This window comes from Mustela erminea, chromosome 12 (genome assembly GCF_009829155.1).
Source record: "Mustela erminea isolate mMusErm1 chromosome 12, mMusErm1.Pri, whole genome shotgun sequence".
In the NCBI taxonomy this organism is placed as follows: Eukaryota; Metazoa; Chordata; class Mammalia; order Carnivora; family Mustelidae; genus Mustela; species Mustela erminea.
In genome coordinates, this window is record NC_045625.1 from 32,994,130 (window position 1) to 33,007,096 (window position 12,967).

Here is a 12,967-nt window from a genome sequence, read left to right on the forward strand (position 1 = left end):
TCCAGCTCTGGCACTCTAGGACCCCGCCGTTGTAACTTCACAAGCTGCTGGGCATAGGAGTCGGGCCTGGGTTTTAGAGGCATAAACCCTCAGGACTGGAAGAGTCCTCAAGGGCCAGGTTATCCACGCCACAGCTAATTCTGATCCCCTCCCCCACCACAGCACCCCTACCTCCTGGTCATCTGGAACCTGTCCCTAGAAAAGGCCTCCAGACCATTTTGCCACTGGAAGACAAAAGCTGCATTGGTCCTAGGACAGGGAGCCAGGGGCACAGTCAAAGCTTCATCTAATCTGGGAGGGGAAAATTCGAGGCTATGGGTATCAGAACACAGGGCTTTGGAGGGCTGGCTCTGAAGCTGGATCCCAGCCAAGCCCAGAGCGTTTGGACTGCTGGCCTTCCTCCACAGCTCAGTGCAGCCCTCACCTCTGTGATGCCATAATAATGATTCATAATTATTTGTGCTTATTTCAAATAAGGGCACGTGAGATAAGCCTGGATACTAGGTGTGTATTTCTTTGTTTTATGGACTTTCCTAGACCTGCAGCTCTAGAAAAAAGTGACACCTAGAGTGGGCAATGAATGAATAACTTCTGGACTATGATATCCTCCAGAGTAGGAACCCATATTGCCTTATGGAACTTTGACAAGTGCTTGTTAAATTGAGTAACTCAATTTAAAGTGTGTGTGAGTGCACACGCATGCGCGCGTGTGCAGCTCTGTGGTTATCGGTGCAGAGGTTCTGTGAGTACCTGCCTTGTGCACCTACACACTCCCCTCCATTCTTCCAGGCCTTCCAGGTAATAGCTTAGCCTCAGACTCATCACTAGAAAGTGACGTACCTGAACTTTGAGACGTGCTTCAGTATTAAACCCCTTGCATTTTACTGAGTGATAGAAACAGAAAACATAAACCCCACGTATAGAACAGGCTTGAATTTGGTGAAAAGCTCACTGAAGACACTGTCCTTTAGAAAACATAGTCATTTCATAATTCAATCCCGGAAAGAAACTCTCGCCTTTCTTTTCTTTTTTCCCTTTCTTTCTGAGCTTGTTATGCTTCCTTCTCTTCTATAGTAAGAGTGTTGTAACTTGGTTCGTCTTCTTGCCTTGGTTGAGAAAACTCACAGCTAAATACGATGATCAATTATGTTAATGTATTAGGCCAACTCCTTTTCTCGTTTTTTTTCCTCCTATTTCCCTACAGTCTCAGAAGGCAAAGTCATTTTTGGACACTGTATCAGATCCTTTCAGCAGCCAGCAGGAATAAACGCTCGGAGAGCTTGAAAACAACAGGCACCTGGAAGTAAGTCAATGATCAACTGCACTTCTCATCCGGAGGACTCGCATACCTGTTTGGCCCACGCTCATCAAAAACGATGGTGACATTTTCTTTCCTTTCCTTTTCAGAAAAAAATATAAGCTATGCTTTTAACTGAGATGAAATTAATGGAACTGGCTTAACTTTCTATGAAGTCAACATTTTTAGCTTTTACCTTGAAAGCCCTGCGAGGTTGCTGGGCCTGGGTTTTGGGTAGGTGTGCTGGTCCCGTGGCTTTGGGGGCTGGGACTAGAGCCAGATACAATGCTGGGATGGTCGGGGAGAGGGAGGACTCTGAGCTCGGGAAGGGTATTCAGAGAGGGAAAGACTCCCAGTGAGCCTATGCTCTGCCACATTTCCTTTCAGGCAGCGAAAGAAGGTGCGGATGGCGCAATGGGGCTCCAGCCCTGTGCGTGCTGAGCTTGTGGGAAGGAACGAGCTCAGCCTCAGCTCCCACCGGAGGCCGAACAGGCCAGGGGAGGCAGGAGGCCAGGTACCAACAGAAACCAAGGAACTGTGACCAACATCAGAGTCAGGAGTGGGACTCAAGAAGAGAAGGTATCAGTGGAATATTCCCTGCCATACCGCCCCGCAACCCGCCCCGCAGGATGGTGGGAAAACGACAGCGGGTGGGCGGGTAGCCCAGGATTACTCACCAAGGTCGTTGTTGTTCATCATGGCGTTGGAGGCCCGCAGCCGGGGCCCCTGCTGGGTAAAGTGGTAGCCGAACTTGAGAAGCGTTGCGTTCTTTTCCAACATGCTCACAATCTCCATTTCCACTTTGTTGCCCAGAGGCTGGCTCTTTGATGAAGGAAAGAACAGCAGTCACCACTCACCCGTTTGTGCAGGAGCTCCTCTCTAGACACAGAACCCTGGGGTGGTGGGCGGGGATTTTAGCCACTCCCCCCCTCCCCCCTCCCCCCACCAAGACCAGGGAATTGGAAGTTTGGAGAAGGCGAATGAGCTGGGATTTGAACCCAGGCCCTGCTAGACGCCAAGAACAGATCTTTCCTAGAAAACTCGAGCAGGAGGACTCTTCAAATGAACAAGTCTCAAAAAAATGAACAATTCTACTCCCTAGGCTCTATTCCATACTAATTAAATCAGAATCTCTGGGAATAAGACTCAGGTGTCTGTGGTTTTTCCAGCTCCCAGGTGATGTCAATATACAGCCAGGTTTGGTAACCAGCCACTTGATGAACCCCTTCAATTTCCAAGTGAGGAAGTCGAGGCACAGAAAGGGAAAAAGATTTGCCTAAGGTCACACAGTAAGTTGGGAATGCCCAGAGTTTGTTTTCTAAAGCCTCTCTCCCTCTGATCATGTTGGTTCCCTACCCCAAGATCTCTAGTGACAAAGACTGAAAGAAAATAAAAGAAAAGGAGAACCTATAATATAGTGTTGGGAAGGATACAATGAGGATGTTCATCAGTCTTATTTATAATCCTGGGGGGAAAGGAAGGCAACCTCATCTAGAGAGGGTTCTCAAATGATAGCTGAACTTTAAAGGAGAACATGAAAGCTGTCAGGTAGTGATGCAAATCTTTGGTCACAGGCCCTGAATGACCACCACAAAACTATAGATATAGAGAAAAAAAGCCCAGTAATAAAACAGGTCATATTTAAGTCAAGTTACATGTATCTTCCATACACATATATATGCCTAATGTCTAGAAAAAGCCAGCAAGTGTCCTGGTGGTGGTGGGATTGAGAAGAGTTTTTGTTTTCTTCTTTGTAACTTATGGTTTGAATTTCCTGTTACCACATATAATAAGATAATACAAAATAAACATAAGCTTAAAGATATTTGAAGAGACATGGAGAACAAGCTAACATCACACCAAGGCTTAAAGATGTTCCTCCTAAGGGCGGGAACAAGACAAGAATGTTCACTTTCACCAAGACTGTCCTGGGGTCCCGGCCAGGACAAGGAGGTCCCCTCTGTCCATCTCACCCACCCTTCCCTCATCACCTCTGGCGACCAGTCTGTTCCCTGTGTCTATGAACTTGGTTCTTTTCTCTTTTTAAGTTCCACATACAAGTGAGATCACAAGTATTTCCTTCTTTTTTATGACTGAGTAGTATTCCTGTGTGTGTGTGTGTGTGTGTGTGTGTGTGTGTGTGTACAGATACATATACACCGCATCTTCTTTATCCATTCATCCATCGGTTGTTTCCATGTCTTGGCTATTGTAAAAAAATGCTGCAATGAACATGGATGTGCAAATATCTTTTCGAAATAGTGTTTTTTTTTCCTTCGGGTAAATATCCAGAGTGGGATTGCTAGATCATATGGTAGCTATATTTTTTATTTTTTTTGAGGAACCTCTATACTGTTTGCCACGGTGGCTGCACCAATTCACATTCCCACCAGTAGTGCGCAGGGGTGTCTTTTCCTCCACATTCTCACCAACACTGTTATTCCTTGCTCTTTTCGTTTTAGCCATTGTGACAGGTATGAGGTGATGTCTCATTGTGGTTTCGATTTGCATTTCCCTGATATTTGGTGGTACTGAACATCCTTTCATGTACCTGTTGGCCATCTGGATGTCTTCTTTGGAAAAATGTCTATTCAGATCCTCAGCCCATTGTTTGATGAAATTTTTAAATTTTAAAATTTAAATCATGAAATAAATAAAATTTGAAACCCAGGTCCTTAGTCTCACTGGCCACATTTCAGTTATGCAGTTAGGTCAGTGCAGATGTAGAAACTTTCCATCATCATGTTACATGGGGCTTTCCTAGCCTGTGAGCCCTTGGATAGTACATAGTACCCAATACCTCCAGGTCAAGGTCAAGGAACTGAATGGAGGAAGGAGGAACACAGTTGACGCACAACAACACAGGAGGGCTGAGAAGATAGATTACCTCACCATCCAAAGGGACAAGCAGGGACCTTAGTTGAGGTGCTTATGGAGAACTCCTTCAAGGTCTTATGAGTACACCAGAGCCTGTCTGGGTTCAAATGGGGCTGGGAACACCAAGCTGGGCAGGTAGAATGACATTGGTAAAGTTCCATTGCCCATTTGTCATGCCTCCTGAAAGAGCTGGGAAGAGCTCAGGCCTGTCCTCTGAGGACTCAGCACAGCCCTCGGCTCTGGCCCACTTGGCCTGGCAGATAGTATAGAGACCATATAAGGGCCCAAGAAGGAACTAGAAGGTCCCCCACCCACCCCACTTAGTAGGAAGCCTGGCCTCTCCTTGAGGCTGTTCTCCGGGAAAGCCCTGCTAGAACTCAGGAGGGGCTCATCTCAGAAAGCACAGTGTCCCCTGAATGGAGGAGCTGCCAGCGTCTGTGAGGGCTGCTTCTGCAAAGCTGACACTCCGTGCCACTCAGTGAAGAGCACAGAGCAGCCCCATGCAAACTTCCCCCACTGACCCTCCCTACATCCCTGGGGAGGCAGCACAGGCAGCAACTGGCCCTCCGTCGTCTTAGAGATGAGTAAACGGAACCCATGTATAGAGGGAAGCTGGAACGTGCTCCCTCCACTTAATGCCAGAGCCAGGGCTTGACCTTGACCTGACAGTGGAAAGACTTCAGAGGATCCTCTAGGCCCATGTTCTCACACAGGCGTCCAGTATGCCTGGGATATGTGATGTGTCTGGGTATATTGGAGAAAATACAAGATTCTACTAGATAATCATGGCCAGTCTTCCCAGTGTTAATCTTTGACCAAAACCATTATTTTTACACTAAAGAGTAAAATAAGAAATGTGCACACATCTTAAGAAGTATCACGCTTGCTTTGTTCTCAGGCTATCCCTCTTCAGGGCCTCAATCCTTCCACAGATGAGAGAAGAGGCCATAGGGACGCTGCCAGAATCAAAACTCTGATCTGTTATTTTGAGATTTAGTGATCATTGTGTACCAAGTGAAGCCGTCGAAGCACTCATAAGTGAACTCACTTTCTCCTCCCTATAAACCGGTGGAATGTGTACGATTATTATAATTTTCATCTTCCAGCCGAGGTCCATGAAGAACAGAGGCATTAACAAATTTCCCCCAAATCACAGAGCTAGTTGGTTACAGAACCAGGATTTGAACACAGGAGTTCCACTCGAGAGTTTCCTAGTTCTTGCCTAACTTGGGTGTCTTTGAGAGAGCTCTGAAGGCTGGGGTAGGGTTGATAAGAGGGGCTACAGGCAGACGGAGTTTGGCTCAGCATGCAGGATTGTGATCTCACCATCCATAGTGTCTGCGTGTGGAAGGAACTGCCTGGGAAGGCTGTAGCTTCCTGTCCCTGGAAGTGTGTGGACAGAGGGTTGATAGTGTCTTGTGAGAGCCTCCTACATGTCATTATGAATGGAGAAGGTTTAGGCTCTGTGACATTTCAGGTCTCTGGGACCCACATTCTGTGAATCCATGAATGGCTTGCTTGGATGGCATAAAAAAATCAGGAGGCCACCTGGGTAGTGGGTGAGGGGCAGTTGGGGTAGTGGGTAGTGGGCGAGGGGCAGTTGGGAGCTCCTTTAACAGAACCCCAGGGCAGGTCATGCCAGGACTGGCCCCAGCAGACTGTGGCAGCTGAGCCGGGGAGAGGAGGGCTGGAGAAGAACTCTGATCCCTCTCCCTTCAGATGTGCTTAAGAATGAAATCAATCACATGTGAAAAAAATATAATCTTATTATTAAAATTCAAATGATACTAAAGCTGATTGAATAAAGTCAGAGAGCTTCCCTTCGCATCCCTAATCCCAATCCTACCACTTTTCACAGAGTAAGCACTAGGCCAGTGGGGTGTGTTTCCCTGGATTTTTTTCTATGAAGTAGATAGTAAAAATGCACGGATTTTTCTTTTTTCTTTTTTCCTTTAAATGGATTCCTATAGTACACACAGTTCTTCAACTTGTCTTTTTCATTTAACATTTTCTGGAGACCTTTCTAAGTCGCGACACTGAGAACTACCTCATTTCTTTGAACAACTTCACGGGATACCCTGGTACAGATGGACAAGGAGCTGGCTTCTGTTTTCCTTGTTATAGGCAGTGTGGCCATGGCTTTGCACCGGAGGGAGCCCATGCTCTTTAGGCTGGTCATGGGGCGGTGGAATGGCTGGGTTGAAAGACAGGCATACTCTGAGTTAAAATTGCCAAGAGGCTACAAACACTGACACACCCTTCAGCAGTGATGACAGCTCTTGTTTCCCTGTGGCCAAGCATTAGCAGCTTGATGAGAAGATGACCAGATATGCTGGCTTATGAACAACCAACCAATGCTCTAGGTGGAATTAAGTGGGTGGCTCTGAGACCCCCATAGTAGGCAGAGGTGCCATGGGCCTCAGGAAGCTCACTTTGTGCATCTGATAGGATCAATCAGATCAATCAATCTGATGGCCTTTCCTTTGTGGTCCAGAAGACCGCAAAAGAAAAGAGTCTGGGAATTATCTAGTTGAAGTTCAGAGTTGCAAACCCAAGCTGATATTAAAATTCCCTCTGTATCGTAGCTGTCAAGTTCTGTCCTGCTTACACACCCCTGAGGATGGGGCCACGTCACCTGTGAGGCACCCTGCTCCATGTCTGGGTACCTCTGCTGGTTAATAAGGTCTTTCTGGCCAAACCAGAGCAAAGGAAAATAGCACAGCTGGTTCTCACTTTGATGATTTTAAAGCATGTCGGTCAATTCTTTGATCCTCCTCACTTCCAAACACCCCTCCCTTTGAGGGTGGTTGTGCTTAGTGACTCACTTCCAGCAGAGAGACCATGGCTGAAGGGACTGTATAACTTCCGGGGTTGGCTCATAAAAAGGCATGTATGGCTTTCTTCTTTCTCCGCCTTGGATCGCTCACTCCAGGAGAAGTTAGTTGTCATGTCATGAGGCCACTCAAGCAGCCCGGGGAAGAGGTCCACATGGCAAGAAGCTGAGGCTTCCCTCCAACAGCCATGGAGGGAGCCATCTTGGAAACAGTATCTCCAGCACTGGTCAGGCCCATAGGCTGTACTTGACTGCAGTCTGGTCAGAGAGCTTGGGCTGGAACCACATGGGCAAACTGCTCAAGGATTCCTGACTCCCAGAAACTGTGAGCTCATACATGTTCGTTGTTATTCTAAGCTGCTGAATTTGTGGAGGTAATCTGTTCCACAGCTATAGATAATTGATATGCTCCCAGACACCGATGAACCAAAAAACCAGACCTAAAACAGCACCATGGGATCCCATTTACATGAAGTTGAAGAGCAGGCAAAACTCACCCATTGTGACAGAAATCGGGACATGATTGCACTTGGAGGGTATTGATTGGGAGGGGGCGTATGGGATACTAGAAATATGCTATATCTTGACCTTGGTGTTGATTACCCAGGTGTGTTTGTGTGTGTGTGTGTGTGTGTGTGTATAATATAATAATACATATGCCATATAAATCTGTATAAAATATATATAAAAATCCGTTAAGCTAATTATGATGTATTTGTTACTGTATGTAAGTTACACTTTGATAAGAAGTAGACATAAGTAGGAAAAGGAACAGGAAGGAGAGAAAGGAGATAAAAAACAGTTTTCTGTACCAGCTAGACTCTGTCAGAAGTCAATGCTCCCCACCCCACCCTTCCAGCACTGACTGGTCTAACTAACAATAGAAATATCGCAGCACCTGGTGCTTCAGTCAACTAAGCATCGACTCTTGATTTCAGCTCCTGGTCTTGGGGTTCTGGGATCGAGGCCTGCATCAGGCTCTGCCCTGGGTGTGAAGCCTGCTTAGGATTCTCTCTCCCTTTCGCTCTGCCCCTCCCCCATCCCTCTCTAAAAAAAAAAGCCCAAACAACTACGACAACAATAAAACAATAGAAATATCACCTCCCTCTTCTTGAAAGAAAAAACATGCCAGGTACTCATTAAAGGATCAACACATGAAAACCTCTAACAACCCTATTGCACGAGTATGTGCATCCTTCCCATTTTAGAGGTGAGGAGACTGAGGCGTGAGGACATGAAGTGGTCCCTCTCCCCCAGACACAGCAAGAATACCACAGAGCGGAGGCTGAGCTTGGACTTGATCCTCGTTTGACTTCAAGTGTCAGAGATGTGAAGACAGGTAATCCCTGGGTCAGGCTGTCTCCTGTCTGGAAATCTCCTGGCTTTTCAGAACAGAGTGCAGCCTGTTCTGCAGCAGAGGGGAACGGTCATGGTGCGAGATGGTTGTTGTCACAAATCTTTATTCTGACTCATGCTGATCTGTGTCAGAAAACGATTTTCTTGACCTTATATTTTTTGCTCTTATTTCCACTGACTCTATCTTGTTTTTTGCCTGAGAAGTGAGGTCAGTGAAGGACTGTACTTGGTATTTTGAAGAAGGGACAGTGACGCATGGCTGTCCTCTCTTGGAGGCTGGATGTTTCCAGGCTGAATTACTTCAGTACCCACGGAGACAGACACAAAAATTATGCACAAGCTGAGAGTTGCAACTTAGAGGCTGAATGTATAAGGAACAAAGCAGAGAACATCATGGGTGGTGAAGTTTTGCCTGCTTGGTTTTCTTCCTTTTTTCAAAACGAAAAGTCACATTCAACCTCATTAAAAAAAAAAACAAAACAACAACAACAAAAACTCGGCCATCTGCCTTGTGTATGTAATCTAAAATTAAGGGGGTGTCACCCCGTGTGAAAACCTTCAGGATCCTATTTTGTGGCTGTGTTTTCTTTCTAAACTTATTTGGACTAGGAAAATAATCCAATCTGGGTAAACAAGAATATCCAGTCCACTTCCTTGATCTTCTTTTCAAAATATGAAGCAGATCCTCACTGTCCAGTGTTGGAAATGAAATGTGAGAGATCCAGCCAATATCCCTCAGACACGGCACATAACTTCATTCGGGGAGGGGTCATGTTTTCAGGCCTTGTCTGCTCCGAGGCAGGGAGTACCCCGTACCCCAAGATCCTGGGGAAGGGCCTGCTGGAGGTGGCTTTGTTGGGACTTATGAGGGCAGATCAAGAGGGACAGAAAATCACCATTTGGATTTGGTTAACTTGGGGTGGAGAGGGTGGGCAAGCACTCTGTACACAGTGCCTGCTCCTGGGGCCTAAGGATCTCTCCTGTCCAGCCACAAATGCAGCCTGTCTGGAAGGCGGGCCACCTCAGTTCTGACCCAGCTCTGGCACTAACTTGATCCCTGACCTCAGCAAGTCCTGCCCCTTCTTTGATCCTCATTTTCCCTACCTGCAAAAGGAAGGTGGAACTAGACATTTTCTTTTTCTTTTGGTTATAATATAGTATTTTTTTTTTAATTTCTTTTCAGCGTAACACTATCCATTGTTTTTGGCACCACACCCAGTGCTCCATGCAATACATGCCCTCCCCAATACCCACCACCTGGTTCCCCCAACCTCCCACCCCCCACCCCTTCAAAACCCTCAGGTTGTTTTTCAGGGTCCATAGTCTCTCATGGTTCACCTCCCCTTCCAATTTCCCTCAACTACCTTCTCCTTTCCATCTCCCCATGTCCTCCATGTTATTTGTTATGCTCCACAAATAAGTGAAACCATATGATAATTGACTCTCTCTGCTTGACTTATTTCACTCAGCATAACCTCTTCCAGTTCCGTCCATGTTGCTACAAAAGTTGGGTATTCGTCCTTTCTGATAGAGGCATAATACTTCATAGTGTAAACGGACCACATCTTCCTTATCCATTCGTCCGTTGAAGGGCATCTTGGTTCTTTCCAACTTTTGGTGACCAAGTTCATCATCACTAGCCATCAGGGAGATTCAAATTAAAACCACATTGAGATATCACCTTATACCAGTTAGAATGGCCAAAATTAGCAAGACAGGAAACAACATGTGTTGGAGAGGATGTGGAGAAAGGGGAACCCTCTTCCACTGTTGCTGGGAATGCAAGTTGGTGCAGCCACTCTGGAGAACAGTGTGGAGATTCCTTAAGAAATTAAAAATAGAGCTTCCCTATGACCCTGCAATTGCACTACTGGGTATTTACCCCAAAGATACAGATGTAGTGAAAAGAAGGGCCATCTGTACCCCAATATTCATAGCAGCTATGGCCACGGTTGCCAAACTGTGGAAAGAACCAAGATGCCCTTCAATAGACATTTTCTTGATGGCTTCGGCTCTGGGTCCTGGCCTCTCTGCCCCCTCCCACCCTCACTGCTGGCTCAGGGCCACTGGAGGCAGAGCACAACATTGCTTGGAGATAAAGAGAGATGACTGAGTAAACAAACAGCCCCAGGATCCCAGTTCCCGGATTTGGGTCCTGAGCCAGCCAGCCAGGCTCTTGTCACCGGGGTAGAACTCCCCAAGTCCCTTTCTCCTTTGTTTGGCCGTATAAGGAAGAAGGACAGAGGCTCCCTAACACAGGTTACAGTCCCAAGGCTCAGGGGAAAGCTGTGGTCTCTTAGGAGCTCGGTGACTAACCAGGAATGAGGAATAAATCAAATACCACTCACCACCTCTTCTGTGGAACAGCCCTCAGAGCCCAGAGTGGGGGCACCCGAGGAGAGATGCACTGTGAGAGGTCCTGGTGGCCTTCCCTAGACTCCAGGCCTATGGGAGCACTGCCCCACAGGCAGCCCTCATCTCCCTGGTCTCCCGGGCCCTGATGCCTGCCCTCAAGCCTCTGCTATCCAGCTGGCAACCATCTTTCCAGAACACAGCCCGCAGCCTCTTTCATCTAACCTACCCATTCAGAGCCCTTTGGATTTTTAACTCCCTTTCTGGATTCTCCCAGGGGATGGGCTCCACGGCTTTCCCCTCTCCTTCTCTTTCATGTGGTTCGCTGCACTCGAGATGCTTCGGCCTCCATTTCACTCTTTGAGATACTATCCATCCTAGGAGTTTATCTCAAACTCTACCTCCTCCAAGAAGCCCTCCAAGATGCCTCCTCCTCCTGACTGAGATGGCTTCCCCAAAGGCCCACCATCTGCAGCTTGCTGAAGCACCTGGTTCAGTGATCATTTCTGTACTTGTCTGCCTTCTTGTCCAGTGTGGAATCGCTGGAGGGCAGAGCCAGAGTCTCATTCATATACAGAGCCTAGCACAGCCCTGGAGTTCAGCCAGCACTCATCAAACTCTCAGATGAACCAAAGATAAGGCTCCCAGGATGGTGGGGGGAGGGGTGACCAGCGCCCTGGGCTCTCCCCCAGGGAAAGGGACCACTGAAAAAGCCAAGTAAGACCCACACAAAACTACAGTAGGAGTCAAAAGACCCGAGAAGCACAGTTCATGGACCATGGAGTCACATCAACCTGGGTTTGAATCTTACCTCTGCCACTTACTCACTGTGTGACTATGGGCAGGTTACAGAACTTGCCTGGGCATTAGTGTCCTCATCTACAACACAGAAGAGGTTATCATGCCCACTCACAGAGAGTCCTGGAGAGCATTAAATGAGATAATGGATACATGGTACCACCTCAGTAAATTAGCTCTTAGAATACTGTGTCAACTCTCTAGGTCACCTTTGGAGTAATTATGAAAGTTTACAACCTCATAGTTGACATCTGTCATTTACTTAGAAGTAGAAATTATTTTGATCCCATTTTGTAGGTGAGGAAACTGAGGCTCAGGAAAGTGAGCTTGCACACACTGGGTATTCAGTGAGGGGGAGAGTGCCGGTCAGCAGTGGCTCTGACTCTGGTCTCAGCCAAGGTGGACAGCAGCAAGAGGGAAGGTAGGCAGCTCACTCTGTCAACTGTCATCACAAAGACCCAAGGCCAGTGCTCTGGGTCACTTCTGGCCAACATTCTGCCCCAGGAGTCAGGTTTCAGCTGATGCTGGGTAGCCCCTGATTCCCTGCCCAGCCAGGCTTGGAGTCACACGAATAGCCAATCCCAGGCCTTGGTCCACGGCTCTCCTAAGCCTGCTGCATGCCTTTGTTCCAGTGGCTCTGCCTCTCTTGCCTGCAATAAAGCAGGATCAGCAGTGGCAGAAAGAGAAGGAATGGGGAGGGGCTGGGAATGGGTAATGCAACAGCAGCCATTGGCATTCGAGAGATGTAGGAGTCCAGTGTAGCAAATTCACATGACAGGGCTGCTGCTCTTTATATGAATTAGAAAAAAGTACCTTCTCTGGCTGAACCAGGCCCCATACCAAGGCTTGGAGAGTAAGGTGTGGGTTGGATTTTGCCCCCTGTCTCCTGTGCAGTGAACAGCATACACAACCACCCAGGGCAGCCTGCTTACCAAGCACCACTGATGGGCCAAGTTCTGAGCTGGGCACTGAAATAAAGAGATGGCTCAAATACAGCACCAGCTTCTGAGAAGCTCATGGGAAGCCGAAGTGCTAGGAGAACATGGTGGGGATCACTTAACTCTCTCTGGGGAGAGGGTTAGAGGCTCTAAGGTAAGCTAATGGGAGAAAGTAGCGATAGGCAGCCTCTCAAAAAAAAAAAAAAAAAGTTGATTTGTAGTGTTTGTCAATTTCCATAGGGTAAATGTTCCCACCAGGAGTGATTTCAAGTTACCAGCGTGCCATCACTGAGGTGGAGTGTGGAGAGATGCCTACAATCAGCTCTGGCAAGCAGGTTCTAGAACACCACTTGGGGAGAGGATTCAACTGAATCTAGAAGGTAGAGGAGGGATTCTCCAGGCTGAGAAGGAGTAGGGGCAGGAGAGGACATTCTAGAAGGAGAGAACCAAGAGTGAAGACATGGAGGTGCACAAGTAGAGGGTTATCAAGGGGTTAGAGTTGGGAAGGGCTGACCA

The 12,967-nt window shown here is 47.4% G+C and overlaps 2 protein-coding genes across 4 annotated transcripts in view; one reads left to right on the forward strand and one right to left on the reverse strand.

The window, feature by feature from the left end:
- The window catches only part of TSTD2 (thiosulfate sulfurtransferase like domain containing 2), a 30,853-nt gene extending 29,550 nt beyond the window's left edge, over positions 1–1,303 (forward strand). For all 3 annotated transcript variants that reach the window (XM_032306622.1, XM_032306623.1, XM_032306624.1), the window contains one exon: positions 1,205–1,303. The gene's annotated coding sequence lies outside the window, so the exon portion shown is untranslated. The remainder of the gene's footprint in view (positions 1–1,204) is intronic.
- The window catches only part of TMOD1 (tropomodulin 1), an 84,535-nt gene that overhangs the window by 6,156 nt on the left and 65,412 nt on the right, over positions 1–12,967 (reverse strand). The window contains exon 9 of the mRNA XM_032306625.1: positions 1,975–2,119. Within this exon, the coding sequence (XP_032162516.1) occupies positions 1,975–2,119 (145 nt within the window). The remainder of the gene's footprint in view (positions 1–1,974; positions 2,120–12,967) is intronic.